A 23,526-nucleotide genomic window follows, 5' to 3' on the forward strand; every position below is an offset into this window, starting at 1 on the left:
GAAAATAAAATCGAGTAAAACGCCTTGAACAAAAACAAAATAACACTTGCTAAATTTTTTTTAAATATTTATTGATAACTGGTTTATTACAAAATAATATAGAATTCATCAACAAAATAACAACTCGTAAAAGTAACACTACGTGGCAATGTACTTGTGGAGTATAATATATGTAGAAAAGTAACGCACACATTACTTTTGCTAAGATGTCATTTCTTGCTCAATACGTACTTTTGGAGCAGCAAAACTTCTTGGAATCGATTATATCAAACATGATATTTTATGACTAGGTTATAAGATGAAATAAATATTGAAGAGCTTTCATCTTGTGTCATTTTTTTTTCTTTCAAAATATCAAATAACAGAAGGCTCATTTGTTAGAATTTACTAAAAATAAAGCAATCATATTTTAAAAATAATTATTTTTAAAATTTTCTTTTATTGTATCAGATTGTTTTTATTAAGAAATTCAATATCTTAGCTTTGAATTTCATATTTGATAGGTTATTCGTTTATATAAAAAATAAGATTAAACATTTAAAAAAATGTTTTGTAATTTTCGAGTCTTCAAATTCATTCTTATGAAATTTGAAGCTATTAAGAAATTTGCTTTCCTAAAGGATCACTAAAACATAAGCATAATTATTTTAGGCTACATCGAATAAAAAAAAAAAAGGTTTTACTGCTCCCTCCTAAATATCTGCTATCTAAATTCAAAATTTCTTAAACATCAAAAGAATCATTCGAACAGTTATTGACTTTTAAAACGTAATGATAAAACAAAGAATTGGTAAATGAACGAGGAATGTAACAAAAATAAAACTGCTGACAAAAAAAAATAACCACTACAAGCAACAAGTATACAAAAATCTTTGGCATTTCTTCTGAATTATTATCATTTCACAAAGTGCAGAAACTAGACAAGAAGATGCTTCTTCATTTAAAGTTTATCATCTTATAATGGCATTATTTTCGATGCATGGAAAATCATGGAAATTTAATCCTAAATTTTCATTTTAAGAAAGCGTACAGTATTAAAACAACTTCTAATAAAAGCGATATTATCGCGTTTTGTAACAGCGAAGTTTTGTCCATGAACATAAAAACACGTATTGCACTCGATTTCGTTATTTACACAATCAATCAATAAATCGTTCATAGTTGATTAATTAAACAACAGTCATCCTTTTGGGGGATTTCGAAGGGTCTTGCTGACTAGAATTTGGAGCTGTGCTCTCTGGAGCCTTCTGCACCATGGCGTACTGCGCAACCTTATTATTCCGTCTCGAATTCTCTGGCAGTTCTGGTGAAGAATTGAATGAATCTAAGCTTTCTTCATTGAAGATTGGAGGATCCTTGTGCAGGTTCTTTGCTTCCACGACTTCATTGTGGTGTTTGATGATTACATCTGCTGGAATCGAGTTCAGTCCTGTCGGCCCTGAGGGAGCACCGGAAGTCCTTGAACCTCCGCCATTTTCAGCTTTCTTCTTTGCTCTTGCCCTCTCTTCTTTCTTGGGTTTTTGCACGAAAAAATAGATTACGAGATAGACAAGTATGCAAAGGACAACAATGCCAGCGAGTACACCAACAACAATTTCGATTGTTCTTTTTCTGATTTGGGCTCGTTTTTTGCTTTCATCATCGGTGATGCCTGCAGGAGTGGTAGATATATCATCCTTAGGGGTTTCCTCGGCATGTTTTGGAATAAAGAATTCTGCTACGTTCGAGGTTTTACTTGATATGTTAAACTCGTTCCAGGATCGCAGTGTCACATAGTAGGTTGTATCTTCTTCTAGATCCTGGACGGGAACCTTGAATCCCTCCACTTTGCCAGTGTCTCCAGGAATGATGCTGCTGGTATTAAGTTCGTATCCAGTGGTTTCGAAGTGGGATATGGCATTTTCTCTCTTTTGGAACAATTTAAGTTCATATCTTTCCGCTAGAAAGAAAAGAAAGGATAGCAGGTTTGGTTTACGGCACAAAGAGAGGTCGACATTTAGAATTAGTGTATGCCGAGAGTGATACATATGCACATGCTACATATCTTTAATATGTAACATTAATTTACGCGCGTTAATTTTGTGGTCTTGGAACGATACCACAAATAGTTCTCTTTTATTCCAGTTTTTGTGGTTCGATTCAGATAGTTAGCCACACAATACCGCAAAATACTAAATCGCCTTCGTCACCATATTAACAGTATTAATTTAATCATGTGACAATTTTGATCTAAATCTAAAAGATTTAAGATATAACAACTACATGTTTACAACAAAAATTGATCATTCTGATTGGTTTACTATGCATGCAAGATGGCAAAGTTAATTGCCGAAATCAGTCCAGGTGTCGAAGCTCGGACTCTGCCAAAGTTTGATTTGGTGAAATCTCTTTGAAATAGAGGGCGGTAAAGGATAGGTGATCATGACCTTTCAGATGAAATAAAAATTTATGAAATCGGCTGGGGTCTCTGTTCTTTTCAAAGGGAGGGGGAGATTTCTCTTGAAAATCTAAAATATCTATGATCTATTCTCTTGAATATCTATGGTGGTGGTAAATAAACGACTGTTGATGATTTATCTAGAGTCATGAATTTTAATCTGTACTTATAATAAAGTTCAATGTGTGTGCGTGTGTTTGCATTCTCATTTCACAACGAGGGCATTTAACCTACAACTACCAAATTTGGTACATGTATACCTTGGAGGTTGGGAATATGCACCTGGGGTCCCTTTTTTAATTTTTAATTAGAATTTTAATTATTAATTAAAAACTAACTTTCCCGCCATAAAATCTTCATTTCCCCACCGCCAAATGAGTGGGGCTTCAGTAATTTTTCTCCACGCTAATGAGGTTAGGCTTACATTTTTTGATCGATTATTTCAAACGATTCTGTTTATTTTCTTAATGTTTGATGCATTTAAAATTAAACATTGTTAATTAATAGAGCTTTCAGATTCATTTTAAAATACTTTTGAATTAAAATAAAACGAAATTAAGGAAATTAAAAATTTCTAATCTGCATAGCGTTACCATAACTGGCGTTGAAAATTCATGAATGCGCATTGTGTTCTGATTGTTGACAACTATTTTCAACGGATGCGGACTTGATTTAAATTATTTTTAGGTTAGTTGTATGCTTTTGTAATTAAATTGTATTTATGTTAGTCATATATTTTTTGTATATGCTTATAGTTTTAAGTACATAGTTTTTAAGTAGTTTTTTTTAACCTGTTTTCGACAGATTATTTTAAATGATTCTGTTTATTTTCTCAGTGTTTGATGCATTTAAAATTAAACATTGTTAATTTATCTTTCTGCTCATGATGAATCTGAGAAATGTTTTGTGAACAAATTCTTGAGATATTATATAAATTAAGAAAGATATTCTTTAGTGCCCATATGGTTTAAATGCTCAGTGACTTTGTTTTCAGTAATCATGTTATAAAAAAATGCTTTGTTTCAGTAAAAAATATTATTATATTAATTGCAAATTAATTATTTCCATTTTAATTTAAAGCATAAATTCTACGGGAGCTAATAGAAAATTAGAGATACATATTACGTTATGACTGAAGGCCTTTATAATATTATGAGTGAATTATATGACTAGCAAAATATGAAGTTTTAAAATATTTTGATGAGAAGTTATTAAAGTATGAATTACATAAAATATTTAATTATTAAAATTTTAACGAGCTTTAAGATTGGCGAACCGGCTGATCGCCAAAGGCGGCTAGTATGAAATAAGAATTTACGAGCTCGAGACATAAATTTCTGCCGGAGGACTGGTTAGTTTGGCTCTTCCAAATATTTTTAATATGTAGATGATGAGTAACTCATATGTTTGTTACTGGAAATGGCAAATAAGTGCAAATTAGGTCGACATATTTAAATTTGTTTTGCCCTTCTTCCACCGACACAGCACTTAAAGAACCAATCATATTGCTTATATGTGACAAACTAAATGTATCTGAGGTGCAAAGTGAAATAAGTAGGCAAATTATTAGCATATTTCAGTCACATAAAACAACATTTAAATGAATTAATCATGGGAAAGAAGGGGGGAAAAAACGACCTGCATATTACGATCTTATGGGTTTGAGATGCAAAGTTAAGCAGATGGACAAACTCTCGGCATACCTCAATCTCACAATGTATCCAAACTACTTAAGTGGATCAGTCTTAAAGATCTCTACATTTGTCAATTCTTATCAATCTGAGTTGCAAAGAAAAATAACTACCTTTTCCTCCGCCAGGGGCTGTCCAAGTCAAGAGAACGAAATCAGAAACGTTGAATATATGAACTTCAAGGTCGACAATTCTCGATGGTGGGTAGCCGTTGTCTGGTCGCTTGTTTTTAGCAGTGTACGTTATATACTTCTCCATGTTGAACGCAGGAGCATCTACATAGTTACTGATGACTTTACTACCACAACATGTATCGGATCCTGAAAAATAGGCTAATATTAATAGTGATTATGCATTATATACGGAATTATTTTAATATAGTTGGTAATTTGGAAAAATAAGCTCCATTTACACATATGCATGTAAAACAGACTTCTAACCACAGAATCTGAAAACAAGATGTAGATAATTTACACCGATATATGGAGAAAAGCGGAGAAAACACTTGAGGAGAAATCTGATATAGAGCCACGTAAAACACATTCATGTCCATAAATTAAGGATAATGACAGCTCCGGCAAATAATGATTCAGAAGCAAAACAAAAGGGACTTATTCATAAAGACCATTTATTAAACCAAAAATAAAGAACAAAACAGATGTTGTATGCATGGCAGTATTCATAAAAACTACGATTTTTGCTTCTTGGAGCAATTACAAAAAATATCTCCCTTATAAAAACTTAACTTTCCATGGTTGGTATGGTGGTTAATACATTTTATGTCTTCCAGACGATGAAATACAATCCATAAACACCTATGCATGCTAAGTATCAAATTAGCGAGCTGATCCTGGTCTTGGTCTGCCCCGCGACGACCCGCCTACCCGAAAGGGTGTAGCTAGGGCTGACGAATATTTTCAGAGCGGTTATTACGTAACCAATATCAAAAAGTCACAAATACAAGTGATCAATACTTTTCAAAGAGGGGTGTGATTCAAATCCTTCATACGATCTTACTGATGATATTTCGATTACAAGTTTTGGATCACGATAGAAACTAACAATCGATACGATATCACTGAAATTTGCCGGAGCGGTGACGATACGATCTGTCCAATGGAAGCTCTCGAAAGAAATCTGTGATTGGATTGAAAAGTGAACGGACCGGTTATTGGAATTATCGTATCGTATCGTATCGTATCATTGAATTGCATATCACTGAAATTTATCGCAGCGGTGATTTCACCGGAAAGTGCGAAGTCACCGATATTCGTATTTGATGATGCACTATTCCATACAGATCATTTTTTATTGCTCGTGACATGATTGACTTTGATTACATGTACTCTGTTTACTGCTGGCGCCATCTATTGGTAGAATATAGGACTAAAGTAAACATTTTAAAGAAATGACATATATTTTTAACTCGTCTTTTCCAGAAAATGGTTCACTCTAATAAATAAATTAAATAAATAGTTTTGAGAAAAAAAATTTAAAAAGTAAGTTGAAACAGATAAATTAATTCAATCACACGTTAATTAAATTAGTAAATTAATTATTAATTACAATTAATAAATTTTATATTTAATATTAAGTAATAATTTTTAATTAATAATATGATTAAAATAACAGATATTTGGAACGCATATTTAAAAATGACAATAGCAATATTATTTGTTATTTAAAAAATCGTGGATTATGCATCTCTAGGTGTAGCACCTTGAAGGTCGCCAGGGATGGGCGGTAAATAAGGGTTTACATTATAGTTAATTTGATCAAAATAAATATTTACATTAAATATTTAGCCAATCAATTCTGAGTTCAAGATACTAAGTTGAAAAGTGCATAGAAAAAGCAGTAACATAAATAAGCATAAAAATAATATCACAGTCGAGCTGATCTTGGAGAAGATTACTCCATTCAACACGGAATGCTCTCTGAAGTTCCGGTACCCATGTAGAAGGTCTTTGGCAGGTTGCAACTTGTCAGCCAAGCACATTCTACACATGTTCTATCAGATTCAATTCAGGTGAAAGTGATGATCATTTCATATGGGTGGTACCTCAGATTGCATTCATTTACGATGTTTGCACAGTGAAAACAGGCGTTGCCATCCCTAAATACAAATTCTGCCCCCATGGAAGCCCTAAACAAACGTACATGTTATTCCATAATAATGGTTCGATAAATTTGGCCTGCCATGGTTCCGATTAGAACATGCAGATCTGTTCTTGAGCTCAATATAATTCCACCTCAAACGAGCAATTTTACAATAAAACGTTCTATCTCAACTAATGTTTGAGAGCAAAAATGGATTTTACCATCAACAGATGGATAATCCTTATGACTTGGTTATAAAAATTGATGATCATGTATTCCAAAACAATTATCTCTCGAAAATATTCTTTGTTATCTTAAGACATGAAAAATTACCCTTTTAATTATATCAATATCATTCCTGTAGAATTATTCCCTTAATTCTAATATCTCAATTTGAAACACTATATGCAAAAAAGTTTTAACCCTTAACTGGGGACGTGCGTTCTGTGAGACCGCTAGCGATGGATTATCTATCACCCCTATTCTATTTTTAGCTCATTTGAATGGATTGACCCTGTAGCTTCCTGTTTTGTGACCTTCAATACACGTGCACTTTTTCAACCGATTTCAGCAGATACTTTTTAAAATAAATCAGTTATTTCTTCGAGCGCGGTCTCTAAGACCGCATCTCCCTGTTAGCGTCCCAGTGATAAACAAGGCTTATCAGATGGCGCTAAAACTTGGGGCCTTAAATATCATCCAGTTTACTGATCCTATTATGAAGCAGCTCTCCAGATACTTTTAAATGACGAAGAAAAGGATTTTAGTGATAAGGATAATTGTACAAAAGAGTTTTTCGATGAAAGTTCGCATTGAACTGATTTTGATATGTATGTTCAAACATAATAAATTTTTCTAGTGGTAATGTATTTTGAAAAATTTATAAAATATATTAATATACCAAGAGATATATATACAGAATTTATAGGTTGATTTTTATACTAGCTCTTAACCTGTACGTTTAAAATGCCCTAGAAAACCGTGCTATGAAAGTCACACAAGCCGATAAAAAAAGGGTCAATTTTACCCATTGTCATTTTTTTTATTTTTCGTATAATTGTTGAATTTTACATCATATTGCCTTCTATATACTTTCATATACTGTAAAAATAAATATGATTTAAAAAGTAAAAAATAATATGCTTTTTCAAGAATATTATTTATTGTAACATGCAATTTGAGAAGAAAATGTATGTTCCAACGCATTTACTTTTTTCAATGACAATATATTTTGAAAATTTTCTAAATTATATCTATATATCAAGAAAAATATCTGCAAAGTATATTGGTAGTTTTTCATACTAATACATTCATTAGAAAATTTAATTTGAGTCTAAATGAAATGCGGTCTCGTAGACCTCACCTCTCCAGTTAAGTCCTAAAATTTCACCTCCCCAGTTAAGGGTTAAATGCTAAGATGGAATTCAAATCCATCCATCAAAATATTCAATTGTGTGTTTTTATCAGTAATTAATTCCATCCCAAGATTTTCACTTCCACTTTTATTTCTTAATGTATTTATATTTTAATTTGCAATAAGCTTATTCAGTTGAGTTTATGTTTTCCAGTCGAACTGAAGAACAAATTGAAATGTTGTTTTTTTTTATGCATCCATAAATTATTTAACAGTCTAAAATCTGGACGAACAAACTGGTCGCCAAAGGAGGCTGATTGATAATAATTGAATAATTTTCTGAAAATATCTTACTTAAGGATGGGTTTAATTTTCCAAGCTTTGCTTTCCTATCATTATCATCGATTTTCACTGCTATTTGGTAGGCGCCTTCAGTGATGAAGTCGACGAAGTATCCGCTGTATATACCATCATACTGAGTGACATCTGGATCTGTGAGATAAAAGCAGCATTGATATTAGTTGGAAATGTTATAAAATTAATAGACACTTGCACTCAAAATGTTATAAAATTAATAGACACTTGCACTCAAAATGTTATAAAATTAATAGACACTTGCACTCAAAATGTCATAAAATTAATAGACACTTGCACTCAAAATGTCATAAAATTAATAGACACTTGCACTCAAAATGTTATAAAATTAATAGACACTTGCACTCAAAATGTTATAAAATTAAGACACTTGCACTCAAAATGTCAAAAAATTAATAGACACTTGCACTCAAAATGTTATAAAATTAATAGACACTTGCACTCAAAATGTCATAAAATTAATAGACACTTGCACTCAAAATGTCATAAAATTAATAGACACTTGCACTCAAAATGTCATAAAATTAATAGACACTTGCACTCAAAATGTTATAAAATTAATAGACACTTGCACTCAAAATGTTATAAAATTAATAGACACTTGCACTCAAAATGTTATAAAATTAATAGACACTTGCACTCAAAATGTTATAAAATTAAGACACTTGCACTCAAAATGTCAAAAAATTAATAGACACTTGCACTCAAAATGTTATAAAATTAATAGACACTTGCACTCAAAATGTCATAAAATTAATAGACACTTGCACTCAAAATGTCATAAAATTAATAGACACTTGCACTCAAAATGTTATAAAATTAATAGACACTTGCACTCAAAATGTTATAAAATTAATAGACACTTGTACTCAAAATGTCATAAAATTAATAAAAATTTACATACAAAGTATAAAAATAGTCTCTGGTTTCAAAATGTCATAAATTTAATAGACATTTGCACAAAAACTTTAGAAAAAACTTTTAGAACGAAATAGATTCTGATTCCAAAATAAAATTAATAGACACTGTTTTAAAAAGTTTCTGATTTTAAAATGTCTTAAAATTAGCAGACACATAAATTTTTTTGATAAAATGTATAACCAAAACCAAATTAAATAGAAATATTTTCTTTTCTTGTTGAGATAGTGTGATCTCATTTGTACGGGCAGACAGATCTACAGATCAATAGACTTTTCGCTGACTGAATCATTCCAAAATTTTAAGGACACATACGATTTTTATTTCAAAATCATATGCCTAATTTTCCTTGTCTTATTCTTTCCTCATTTCAATTATAGTTTTCAATGACCATTAGAAAGTTCCAAATATGTTTTTCTTCTTCTTTTTGATTTTGGGAACAGGGAAGAATTAAACTCGATAAACCTTAAGCAATGTGTTTCGGCTTTCTTTTCCTTTCTATATTTTACGTTCCGAAGTCAGAAATTTTTTATCGATTCTGATTTAATATCCCTGTCTACAATATTTTTTAAAAAAAAGAAGTTCGCGATAAATTGGTAAAGCAAACCAATTAATTGAAAGTCACCTTCAAGAGAGAAATGGGGTAATATAATGACAAAAAAAAAAAAAAAAATTATTTCAAAATGTCACAAAATTTCAAGTCATCTGAATATCTGGATAAAATTTATTATCAAATCTCGATTAATTCAGAGCAGTTCCGTATCTCTCTTTTTGAAGTAAAGGAGTGCTCACAGGGACGGAGAGACAGACATATCAATGGAAATCTTATTGACGATTTAGTTCAAAGTTCGAAAGAAACTACGGGGTCCGCGGTAGCCTGGTGGTAAGGCCGAAGAACCGTCGTGTAAGGGGGTCTGTTGCACGTTAAATCCATCATGACCAAACGTCCTCCCGCTGGTGTGGTGTGGTGTGGAGAGGCGGGTGCCAGCTCAGGTGTCGTCCTCGTCATCTGACCGGGGTTCAAAATTACGAGGTCCGTCCCAAAATAGCCCTAGTGTTGCTTTAAACGGGACGTTAATATAACCAAATCGAAAGAAACTACTAAAAATGTTGAAAATAATGAAGACGGGCCAGTGTAAGAGATATACCGTATGGTGATTTTGAAGATGAGCTTTTATTTAAAACTTAATAATTAACATTTTGTGGATAAACTTAATTCCATGATTATAAATATCTGTAATTTTACTGTGCAGATTTAAAATAAGCATTCAAAAAGTAAGTTATATTTGTTCTGCCACAATTGGTAGTCTTGCAAAACAACAGCTGTTTGTGCAAATGATAATTGAATTTCACGGCTGCCAAAGGCAGAAATTTCATCAGATAGTGGCATTCATTGTTGTGTAGTACGAGAAAAAATAACCAGGGGGGGTCACCCTAAAACTTTCACCCATATTCTCTAATAAAAGTGTTATATCAGAGAACTCGTCTCATTGGTTAAACAATAGTTAAGAAATATTAACTTTTGGCGTGTATTTAGCATTTTCACTAAATCTGTTATATGATCATTGGCGAGTTATTTGGCGATTAATCCCTGACATGCGTTAATAGTATCCAAAAATCGAATTTGTGTTTTAGACACGTTTTTCCTACCGATTAAAACAAAGATTTGACAAAGAACTGCACTTGTCACAAAATCAAGTACCAAAATTGATATATTTAAAGCTTTGAATTTTTGAACTATCGTTTGAAAGTACAGACCGACAGACAATCAACCCGTTGTTAGATTTGGCTGAAAATTTGACAGGTATCTACACTATAGATGTTAAATTTGTACGCTGAATTTTATTCATCTAGCTCATTTTGTTTTGTAGTTATCATATTCATTTATATTCAAACAGCCTGACAATCAAACTTCATCTGAACGGATTTTGCTCAGAATTTAACAGAAATATACATATTTAATGTTGAGATCGTACACCAAATTATATCCGTCTAGCTCTAAGCAATTTTTTTTAATTATCTTTGTCGCAAAGAGACAGACAAAATTCCAAAAATGTATTTTTCGAACTCAGATAGGTCTGGTTATGTGGAGATTCTCAAAATCTCGAATTCGAATTTTTTGATGGTTATAATACTTTCTCTATAGGTTCATAGGCGGGAGAGAAAAAATGGTGAGCCAGATGAAAACTTTTTCCAACGTTAAAATGAACACAACAGTATTCTTTGAGTTCCTATTTCAAAGGATCAAGAGTTGCCCAGAGATATTTTCAACGTTATTTAAAAATTACTTGATGACTTCAGTAAAGGATTTTTACCGTTTTTCGGGAAGATTCCTAATTCCCTACAATGATATCTATTCTAAAATATTCAATTATACATCTTTTACAATTTAAACAATATTATAAAGAAAGAAAATTTTGCTTTTATTCATTTTACATTTAAATCATAAAGTGAAATTTCCTTATTTCAGATTCTAAAATACTGACATGCAGTGTTTTTTCTCGTAGGCAAATATTAGAACTTAATTATAATTCTGTGATGAATATGAAGTTTAATTCACATAATTGTCAATGTAGATAACATTGTAATTCAATGTAGTAACAACATAATTGTAATTCAATGTAGATAACATTGAATAGAATATTTAATATTCTGTTCTAAGAATCAATGGCAGATTTCTGACTAAGCAATTCAAACAGCTGCCTTAGGTCTCTTGCTTGAGAGATATCGCAGATAGATCGGTGTCCTAATTTCCAAATAAATAAATTTGTAAGAAATACCAATCTTACGATAACAAATAATAACATTTTGTCAAATGTAATTGATCTGAATTGCAATCTGTTTAATTAAGTTCACTTAATTATTACAATTATTGCAGTATTTCTAAACATCAAGCATCTTCTTAACTCTCAATAATGAAGTGCCCGAAGTGTCTGTTCATGAAAAACACGGCCAACGACCGAATTCATGATTGAATTTACGTCCTCTTTTATTAAATATGATTAATTGGTTATCTCAGACGCATATATCTTTCATTAATATGATTTATTTAGAAGTACAGAAGAGAAGAAATAGGTGGGGTTTTTTTTTCTAGGAATAGTAATGTCTTTATTTGTATATCAGCAGTCTCTTGAGAATATTAATGTGATTGTGGATTTTTCAAGGAGGGATAAGGAATTTATCACATCCTTGAAACAAGAAAACAGTCATTTCAGCATTCTCATTCATCCAGTCTTTAAATAACTCATTTCAATATTCAATATTCATTTTTTTAGAAGTCAGACGGTTATATATAATTTGAATAACACATCATCTACGTGCCGTGCTATTGTTGGTGGCAAAACAGTCCATCAAATATATTGTAAGATCTGTACGTGAAATTTGTGGATATTTGTTTCTTTTGATAAGAATTGCATATGTGGCATCTAGTAATGACATGCCAATGGCACCGTGTTGATGTCACCGGCAAATAACGACCGCCTTGACATTGGCAACCCGTTAGTATCACCTACGTGAAAGGTGTTAAACCGTATAATAAACAAGAGCCAAGAAATAGATAAATTCTCAAATATAAAGAGCTGTAAGGAAAATTTAAAATAATAGCTATAAAGATTTCTAACAAATGAAAACAATTCCTGACCCACCTCCTCGTCCGTTATCAAGCATTTTCACGTTCACATCCGGGTTATTTTCTGAAGTGACGACCATTTCCACATTGGCGTCTTGAACTGGGTAGCCGCCGAAATAAATTTTGGCGTAGACGATAATAGGAAGCTAAAGGAGAAAAAGATACAAAAACAGAGAAATTGGTTTAATTCGATAAGTTTATATACTTATACTAAAGCTACAAATAGTTAAATAAAGAAATCCTCGTAATTAAAACAGAGTTATTCAAAATCAAATCGTATAAAGTAACTAACACACCGCAGTTCAAAGTAGGCGAGAATGGTTTCCTCGATATTTTACTGAATATTCAATAGTAACGATATAATTTCCCCCTCCCCGCCCCTCTAAAATTTGTAGGCCTTGAACTAGGCGGTGAACAACATGAGTGCTCACATTTTTATTTTCAGAGTTCCGCATATGAGATTTGTGTGCTTCGGTAATATAGTAAATATTACCGAATATACATATTCGATGAATTTTTCTGACTGATTAAAAAAATTTGGCACAATGATATAATCATAATGACATGATCGCATACCAAGGACAGACCGACTGACGGCTAAATACTAGAATTTGATTAAATATTTTATAGGGATGCACTTTAGATACTAAATCTGTGTACCAAATTTTATTCATTTAGTTTTTTTTTTATGTTTTCCAATATTCCTGTTTACTTGTACTCGGTCAACAAGACTTCCTATAAATGAATTTCGTTCCAAAATTAATAAAAATTTACAACTGGAGAAAAGGTCATATACCAAATTGCATTTGTCTGTTTAAAAGAGATTTGAGATATTGTGTTCTCATTGTAATACCTTTATCCTGACCGATCAAATAAGAGAGTAGCGTGGAAAACAATTCCAGTTTATTTACAGCCTTAAATGTACACAAGAACAACTTGTTCTCGTCTAGATTACTATTTTTACAAGATGCACACAAAAATTGAAAATTAATCATGAGATAATTCCTCGAACAATTCGGAGAATAGACACACACGCACACACAAACAAAAACTAACAGGCTACTCCATGGGTAGTTCCAGAAATCCGCTGATCTTTACCGATCGGATGGATCTTAACACAGAATCTCGAATCGCACGGACATTCTCACAAAATCAGCAACACCTTCCAACACTCACGTCTCTCTGACTCCTCCTTAAAACCGTTCTCACAGCTCTCTTCTTTCTTTTCAAACAATACCGCATTTTATTTCCGTCAAATCTCCGCCTCTCATTTTCTCATTGATGCACTTGTGCTCCTTATCACCCAATAGCTGCTCAGCAATGCTTCCTCAAGGATCTTCAGTTGACCGTAGGAATGTCCATTAATGATTCCTGTTTGTAGCTTACCCTTCCCAAACACATGTTAATTATAGTCCCTTCATAATGGCAATTTTTTTTTAACATCTAGATGGTTTGACGCTCTTCTTTCTTGAAGATGTGGTGGATCTCTTTGAAACGACGAAACGCACATCTGCAGTTCTTTATCTGGATACAACTAATGACCAGATACATTGATTCTACTGGCGAAGAGGTTCTGCCATCTGGCAGTCCGAAGGCACTTAACAATGTGGAGGGGGATAATAGATGACAGTACATATGGACGGAATGCCAATTATCAGGTGAGGGAAACGGAGAATGTTACAATATAAATATAGAATTAATTTCCAAAGATGTGTTTTCCGAACTCAAAAAAAATGTGAAATAAAAGTTTTTTTTTTTTTTTTTTTTTGTAACGATTACGATAATTTTTGTTTGTATACTTAGTATATGAGAAAATAAAATGGTATTTCGTATGCCAGAAAATAAAAATAAATTTCTAAAATCGAAGCTACCTGTTTTTCAGCTGTAGATACGTCATGAATCCAGATATCGAAAGTGAAATAGTTTCCTTTTTGTGTCGTCATCTGGACCTCTGTCAGAATGGGATCACCTCCAATCAATCTACAGGTAATATCAATCTAGAAAAATAAAAAGGGAATGGAAGGTATGATCAATCTACAGGTAATATCAATCTAGAAACATAAAAAGGGAATGGAAAGTGATGATTAATCTACAGATAATATCAATCTAGAAAAAAAAAAAACAGGGAATGAAAGGTGATGATTTCAGCTTTCATTAAACGAAATGCAAAATAAATTTCAATATATAATTTATAAACTTAATGTCTAGTAAGACACGCACAAAGTTTAGTTTGTTTTTAAGCACTTTTATTTAGTTTAACTTGTTTCATGTGTGTAAATAATTTTCCATTTACTTCCTTGCTGTGCTTTTTCTTTTTTAAAATTTTATATAACTGTGTTTTCTTGATAACAGTACCCAATTTCAGTATTTTCAAACGTTGGTTATCACTTCATAGATTCATACAAACCAATATACGCTATCTGGAAGAAAATTTGAATAATGAAATGATAACAAAACTCCAGTTCATTTATAGTGTTAAATTCTAACTTAAAAATTAAAACTTAAAAAAAAATATTAAAATAAAAAAGTTTCTTCATTTTACTCCACTTTTTATTTGTTTTAGACATAATTTTTATTACATTTTTACAGCATTTTATTAGAAAGATTCATTTTACACAAATGAAATTTTTAAAATTTTTAATATATTTTTGTATATTTATATGATACAAATAATTTTGATAACATACGTTATGTTTGTAGCTAATAGTGAATTTGAAGGCAAAAAATTTTTAAGAAATTATTATTATATTATATTTGTATTTATGAGTTCTGAGCTAAAGATTAAAATTTAGAAAATAATTAAAATAAAAAATATGACAAGGTTTTATTATTATTTTAGGGTCTTTATTTTGCACGTTATGTGAATCACGCGTTAAGCGAGTCACTTTTTTACTTTTTTTTTTCCCCTCGTTATGAGAATCACTTGTTAAGTGAGCAATTTTTTTACATTTTGTTTTGCTCGTTATGCGAATCACTCGCTTTGCAAAGTGCTCGTAAAAAAAGTTTTGAATGTAATTTTTTTTTTTTTTTTTTTTGTACAATTTTGCATGGGATAAATTAATTAAAATGTTTAAAAATTGTTTTTACTAAGCAACCAAACATTACTTACATCCATAGGATTGATGTTAAAAGACGCAATTTGGTTTGCTCCAATGACCTTTGTCAGCATTACGTTTTTTTCATCTGCTTTGCACAATATACTCTTGGGTCTAACATCTTTACCGGTCCACAAAGTGAAACTTGATGCCGTTGGATTTGGAGAAATTGTCACAGGTAAGTCCGCAGACATTAACCCGGATACAATCTAAAGGAAAATAGAAAAAAGAAGGAAAAAAAAAGACATGTAAACCTATAGTCTGTAACATCATTGTACGAAAATATTTAAGCTTGGTTCATTCAGCTTTATTTTATTTTTAATCCTAGATAACTAAACTTAAACTAGTGTTAGTTTCTAAGTAATGATATTAAAACGAATTAGAAACAAGCATATTTTTGAATTTCTCTTACTTATTTGAAACAAATTAGCATCATTTAAAAGACGTAAGACAATATTTCAACTAAAACAGCAACTTGGTCTTCCCGGAACTTTCCCGCGACTTTTTTTTAATAAAATATTTTAATAAATGTGTTTTTTTACTTTATATAAAATAAAGAAAACCGTATATGTTTTTTACGCCATTTTTAAGGCTGATTGAAACTGATATTTAACTTAGAACTATTCATTCCAAATTTCATTCATCTGTCTTGTTTCATTACTGAGTTGAACTTTTGTCGGTTTGTATACAGACTGACAAACGGTCAACCTTTTGATAGAATTCAATTAAAATTTAATAAGGGTCTGTACTTTAGATGCAAATTTTGTACCAAATTTCATTCATGCAAGTCCCTGCGTTTTCGAATTGTCGTGTTTACATACATGTGAAAGTATGGATGGATAGATGGACAAACCGTTAGAGTATTTGCTCAAAATTCGGTAAGCACTGGATTTCATATGGTAAAACTATGGGTCAAATTTTATCCTTTTAGTTTTTTTACGTTTTGTAGTTAGTTTAGTTTTTTTGCATTTTGTTGTTAGTATAATTTTTATCTACACTTGAAAAACCAATAAAAGAAACGGATTTCATTCAAAATTTGAGAGAAACTACAATTTTGAGTAAAAACCAAACAACAAATTTCAATCATCTCTCTCGAAATATTTAGAAATTGTCCTTTTCACCTACAGACAGACATAACTTTGAAAATGCATATTTAGAAGTCAGGAAAATCTTAAACAGGGTCCGATTCGGCAAAAGTAGATTGTTTTGACGATTAAAGTCTCTTTACATATTTCGCAAACGAACCTGTCGGAAAGATTTATCGAAATTATTACCTACAAAAGATCTTAGGTTAATTTTTCGAACTCCACGCATGAACGTTTTGTGCTTTGTAGCATAGTGAAGAGAAGGCATTTTAGATGGCTTATTTTCGAATCAGAGCAACAATTTTTGTCTTAAAATCATATGCCAAATTTTATTTATTTAAACTATTGCGTTTTTTTTATTTATTGTGTTTATATGCATACAAAAATACTGACCAACAAATGGTAAATCATTCGGTTGATTTCGCTCAAAATTTGTTATACAGATTTACACTTCAGATGCTAAATCCGCGTACCAAATTATATTCACCTAGCTTTTTGAGTATTTTATATATAATATTCATTTGCATTCGGACATCGAGACGGACAGCTTTCCTGTGAATGTATTTCATTCAAAATTTAATAGAATTTGGTTTTGAAATAGAATTGAATAGAAAATAGAATAGAATTTTATTTTTCAATACTTACTGTTTTGACTTCAAAATTGTCATTTAATTCTGGTACAGGTTTCTTCAAAAAGTGGGACAGAGAACTGTAAATTTCCAAATTATCCAAACTTATCGATAATGGCTCATACGAATAACAGGGGAAGGAACCTTTTATTGACTCGTAGCTCGTATCTTCAGTTCCTTCATCGAGAAATCTGAGGACATTAAGACAGATACCGGCTTTTTGCACCTCTTCCGGAATCTCAAAATTATCTTCCAGTGGAGAGGCCGTTATTAAAAAAATTGAACCTTCCTCAACTTTACTGTTCTGTAGCAAGACCTAAAAATATAAGTAATGAAAAGGCATTATTATGTGCAAAGAATTGATTTATGAAATTTAGTATAGACCGCAAAACTTCCCTTTTCATGCTTTTTACAAATCGTTGCTTTGTTACAAATCGTTAATATAGCTTCCCTTTTCGATAAGTACCATAGTGGAAGAGAATAATTTTGCCGATTCAAATGAAAGTTCTCGAATATAGATGAATTGTGCGATATCTCTTCTAGAAAATAAGATAAAAGTTTTTTCTGGAGTTTTTACGGAGAGTGAAAACACTATAAAGGGAAATCAAATGAATTCTCTTTCACTTTAGATTGTTAATTTCCAAAGCTTTTTTTTTAGTACTTTATGGGCTCTTTTTCATTATTGCAGTTGATTACTATCGATTTTTGCCAGTTTATGTGCTGTTGAAATTTGCACGTAATATCTTTTTGTACGCTTTGCTGTTCTTTGTTACCTGTGCTTTCCCGTTTTCCCGTACAATCTAACACTAGATTGCTACATGTTTCAGAATTAGTAAGACTTTTACGGTAACATTGTCCTTCTTTTCACCAAGGAATCATGATAATCATCCAAAAGCTCACTGAAAATCTACAAATCAGACAGCCATAAAATTGTCTAAATTACCATATTTGGCAAGAAATCATTTTTTTAAAGAAAAGCTTTGGCAAACAGACCCTATTTTAAAACCAGGCAACAGTAAGTATCTTAATTGATAATTAAACTTTTATGCCAATCATATTCCACCTTAACTGAAACTTTTAATAAGTTCAATGGAATCGAAACGGTTATTTTATAGAATTTTAAATTGGACCACACCCAAAAGTTTAAATTAAAAAGTTAAGAATGAAAGAAAATTCTAAATAAAACTCGAAAAAGATAAGAAAAAAAATAGAGCAGGGTAAATTCTAAAATATCAAAATTTTCATGGATAAATAGGCTCGATTTATGAATAAGACATTCTCATCAAAGGTGGATGTTTTTCATGACTTTTTACCAAATGTCAATTTTTATAGTAATCTAAAAAATGTGTTTGTCGCAATTTTTGTGCCCATGCATAATGGAAGACTTAAGTGAGTTTTTGGGCATTGGTACAATCCAGCTGCGCTTTAAAATCTTATCATTATTATTTTATGAATTTTATAACGACAAAATAAAATAGAAAACACTTTCATTCGTTTGAAAAATCACTTTATAAATATTTTTTTTTGGGGGGGGGAGAGCGGTGGCCTGGTGGTAAGGTCTCGGCTTCGGAACCGGAGGGTTTCAGGTTCGAGACCCGATTCCACCGAAGAACCGTCGTGTAAAGGGGTCTATTGCACGTTAAATCCGTCCTGACCACACGTCCTCCCGCTGGTGTGGTGTGGAGAGGGGGGTGCCAGCTCAGGTTTCGTCCTCGTCATCTGACCGCGGTTCAAAATTATGAGGTCCGTCCCAAAATAGCCCTAGTGTTGCTTCAAACGGGACGTTAATATAACTAAACTAAACTTATAAATATTTTTTGCAGTAAGATCTTTAATTCAGATTTTTTCTGTTAGCCTACAAACAGACAGCTAAAAATCATGCCAAATACATTAATAAGCAGTCCTTACGATAATTCTTTAATCAATTTCAAGGTCAAGAATTTCTGTGCATGATGCTAATAGCAGACTTTTTACACTAGTATTTATGTTGTTGTTGTTTCTTATGGCACTTGTCATGGATAAGCCCGCTCTTCGAGGACAGCCGATTTAAGCCTGAGGGATAGCGCCTCTTGTTTCTATAGTAGCGCCATCTAGGGCCAAGAGAACGACTTTAGCTCTACACACACGTCATAACTCTTTTTACGGGGCGTACTTTCATTCACTCATCCACAGATCGTTATTTAGACCTGAATCAGAAAACGATCACCCCTGATCCAGTACCCCCAGTGGTATTACTCTCGACATGGAGGACTTTGTGACCACGACAGATTTATACGCGCGTCATCCACCAAGCATGCGGGGAATCTTTGGCCGGCAGGGCTCGAATTTCGAGGGACGCGAATCCAACGCTCTACCAACCATGCTATCCCGGCCGTGGCAAATACTGGTAACGGAAAAATACTTGAAATCATCCGTATAACTCAGTAACATGGCATAATGCATTATTCATGGGCCTGATTAATATTCATCCAATAAAGTTGAAATTTCTTCGGGCAATTTTTCGCATTATATAAGACTTTTAATTTTTTATTCAGTCCTAAAAACCATTTGTTATCAGTCATCTAAAATGACAGATTTTTTCTAGAGATTTTTGGAAAGCTGGCACGATTATGTGACATGCTTATCGAAAAGCCAAACACTAATCTGAAGTCTTTCCTTTTCACATTATGCCAAGCTGAAATGTTGGTCAACTCATTAGGTGAGAGTTCGGTTTCTTGACAATCCCGACAAAATCATGCCAACCTACCAAAAACACGCCAAAAGCTCGCCAATTTAGAGATGGCCACAAGAAATGGTAACAAATAATTTTATAAACCCAATTAAAAAAGTTGAGATAACATTTGAAAAAAATCACCCCAAATAATTCAATTTTGATAATCAGACATTAATCCTCAGTTTAGACTTTAAATATTAACCCTTAGGTTTATCAAGGGTCATTTTGACCTCTCTGAGAAAACCTTTCGTTAATTTTCTTCAAGAAAATTATTGCCGTATTTTATGATAATATTTTTATTAATTTTTACTTACATTTATAAGACATATAATCGCAAATCTTATCCTTTTCTTTTTTTCAGTTTCGGAGGAATGTATATAGTATACCTACTTTTACCAAAGGGGTCTTGCTTTTTGACTTTTCGAATAAATATTGCTGAGAATACATACATTTATATTTAAATATGTAACAGCTTGATAAGGACGCTCATAGATATAGGCATAAATATAGAAATAAATATGTGTTAGTAAAATGTGTGTATATAAGAAGCAAGAAGACGAAGACGAAAGTCAGGCAGATAGAAGCTATTATAAGTTGTCAGTAAGAAGATGTGTGAGTCAGTGTTTTGGTAGAATATGATGGCAAAGGAATAGATGGTCTTAAAAACCTAGATTAAGAAATAAACACCCTTTTTAGTAAATAAACACAGAGGAATTGCATTTCATCACACCACACTTCAACAAATATATCGAAAATAATTTTTTTTCTTCTTTAACTTCATAACAGATAGGTCAATTTATATTTTTTCTAATACCGAAACGGATCATTTTGACTGCTTTGGTAGAAATAGGTATATGCCAACTCATGGTAAACCTAGTATTAATGCATTGTCATCACAGTTCGATTGTTTTAGGACGAATACTCGAGAAATGAAATCGTGACAACTTTTTATTGCAAACCTAAGATCCGTGTGTTACCATTTTTGATATTCACCAAGATCGCGAACTTTTGGCGAGTTTGAGGACATTAGCGGTTTCTTGACGTACTTCGTGAGAAATCGTACATTAATCTTAAATCTAGATAAACCTAAGATCCGTGTGTTACCATTTTTGGTATTCACCAAGATGGCGGACTTTTGGCGAGTTTGGGGACATTAGCGGTTTCTTGACGTACTTCGTGAGAAATCGTACATTAATCTTAAATCTATATAAACCTAAGATCCGTGTGTTACCATTTTTGGTATTCACCAAGATGGCGGACTTTTGGCGATTTTGGGGACATTAGCGGTTTCTTGACGTACTTCGTGAGAAATCGTACATTAATCTTAAATCTAGATAAACCTAAGATCCGTGTGTTACCATTTTTGGTATTCACCAAGATGGCGAACTTTTGGCGAGTTTGAGGACATTAGCGGTTTCTTGACGTACTTCGTGAGAAATCGTACATTAATCTTAAATCTAGATAAACCTAAGATCCGTGTGTTACCATTTTTGGTATTCACCAAGATGGCGGACTTTTGGCGAGTTTGGGGACATTAGCGGTTTCTTGACGTACTTCGTGAGAAATCGTACATTAATCTTAAATCTAGATAAACCTAAGATCCGTGTGTTACCATTTTTGGTATTCACCAAGATGGCGGACTTTTGGCGAGTTTGGGGACATTAGCGGTTTCTTGACGTACTTCGTGAGAAATCGTACATTAATCTTAAATCTAGATAAACCTAAGATCCGTGTGTTACCATTTTTGGTATTCACCAAGATGGCGGACTTTTGGCGAGTTTGGGGACATTAGCGGTTTCTTGACGTACTTCGTGAGAAATCGTACATTAATCTTAAATCTAGACAAACTGTTAAAATATTTTAACCTTTATTTATTTATGGATAATTCTGTACATTCGGAATTCTGTGTACCTCTAAATCATATCGCGCCATTGCCGGCGTGTTTCCTACAAGTCATTTTAATGTTTTGGTGATGGAATAGTTTGGCATTCCTGGATGAAGAACGGATATTACAGGATTCCATACGTCTAGTATATTTTTAAGCACTCGATTATTTTGAAGTTTTAACTGTCCACCAAAATACACCAGGTTTTGCTTTTAATCTCTTTTGTTCCTCTTCTTTCTGTAATGTTTTATCAATTTCTTCCTCAAAATAATCCAGTTCATCAAAATACCCTTTAGGATCATGAATTGGTCCGGTTGGAGGCCATTCTTGTTCTACGAAAGATGTGTATTCACGGCGAGTCAGGTATGTCTCAACATGTTCTTGAACAGTTAGGAAAAACTTCTCAGCATAGAGATCTGAGAGCTCCTTTGTGAAAAGCAAAACTCCTACTGGCACCAATTCATTGATCTTTTCTTCGAAGTCTTGAGACGGAACAAATTTCAGAAATGAAGCCAACACAAAAATGGCATCTTCTAACTTTTTAATCATTTGTGCAATTGCAAGGACGCTACTTTCTTTGCCATTTACTTCTATTTTCTCTTCTAATTCTTTGTAGCTTGGAGTCTTTACCCTGCAAGTGTTCCAGCCGTTAAAGAATCGTTGTAGTATACCGCTGTTGCGAATAACCTTGGCTCCAAGGATAGTTTTCTTCGCCATAAGTTCGGCGGTTCCTTCGATAATATCGCCAAGAAAATCATCAGAACTTTCGCAAATATGGTAGAAGAAATTTTCATGAAGGATTAGAATTCCACTAATTTTATTCGAATCATCCAATATGCAATTTTGAATGGACACCAGAAATTGTTCATGCTGTCTCTCAACTGCTTTCTGATTCGAATACAATATATTCCCAATAATGATGAGTCTTCTCAAAGGTTGCTTAAGTTCTTGTTCCTCCAGAATTTCTTTCAGGACATTGCTGCAAGTTCTAAAAAAAACATCATTTATCTCCTTATCTATTTGTTCGGATGATACAGTATCAGTTGATGACATTTTTCTATAATTCAAAATCCCTCTCAATTTACAAGCCGCATTGAAAAAAAAATACAATATTCCAGTTTTAATGAGACGACTTAGCAATCGGCTTTACCTCTAATGATTAGGAAGAAATAAGTTATAAATCAGCAAGAAGAATATTTTATAGTTGTACTTGGACATGGATACAATATCTAACAGCAGTTTTATTGGTTTAAATTAAATTATTCAAAACAGGCCATGGATATGTTACTAGATAAGAATGGGAGGACAGAGAAGTTGAAACTCTGGATTTTCGTGTGTAAATAAAAATCTATTAATCAGAGCCTAAAAACTCAAAATAAAAAGTTTTGGGTATTAAAAATTTATATAAAATGAAATCAAACATAATGCTAGCTTTATTAGATCAGGAGTAATTTTTTAAGAATACAAATTTGGAAAGCATTTTTAATTTATTTTTTTTCTTAAATTTGCACGAAATTTCTAAAATTCTATCAAATGCTTGTTCAATAAAAGAAAAAAAAATTGATCAAATGTTCAGATCACTACCTATATTATTTTTGAAAATGTCAGGAAAAAAA

General features: G+C 32.3%; 1 protein-coding gene across 2 annotated transcripts in view; it reads right to left on the reverse strand.

The window, feature by feature from the left end:
* LOC129962093 (calcium-activated chloride channel regulator 2-like) overlaps positions 1-23,526 on the reverse strand; it is a 53,748-nt gene that overhangs the window by 3,388 nt on the left and 26,834 nt on the right. Inside the window, exons 8-14 of one of the 2 annotated variants that reach the window (XM_056075815.1) lie at positions 17,329-17,628; positions 15,613-15,807; positions 14,375-14,500; positions 12,520-12,649; positions 7,937-8,074; positions 4,242-4,448; positions 51-1,939 (exon numbers count right to left, since the gene is read on the reverse strand). In XM_056075815.1, coding sequence (XP_055931790.1) covers positions 1,170-1,939; positions 4,242-4,448; positions 7,937-8,074; positions 12,520-12,649; positions 14,375-14,500; positions 15,613-15,807; positions 17,329-17,628 — 1,866 coding nt within the window. In that variant the 3' untranslated portion in view covers positions 51-1,169. Of the gene's footprint in view, positions 1-50; positions 1,940-4,241; positions 4,449-7,936; positions 8,075-12,519; positions 12,650-14,374; positions 14,501-15,612; positions 15,808-17,328; positions 17,629-23,526 lie in introns of those variants that run through there. The other variant, XM_056075814.1, reaches the window with a different exon arrangement.

This window comes from Argiope bruennichi, chromosome 2 (genome assembly GCF_947563725.1).
Source record: "Argiope bruennichi chromosome 2, qqArgBrue1.1, whole genome shotgun sequence".
Lineage (NCBI taxonomy): Eukaryota > Metazoa > Arthropoda > Arachnida > Araneae > Araneidae > Argiope > Argiope bruennichi.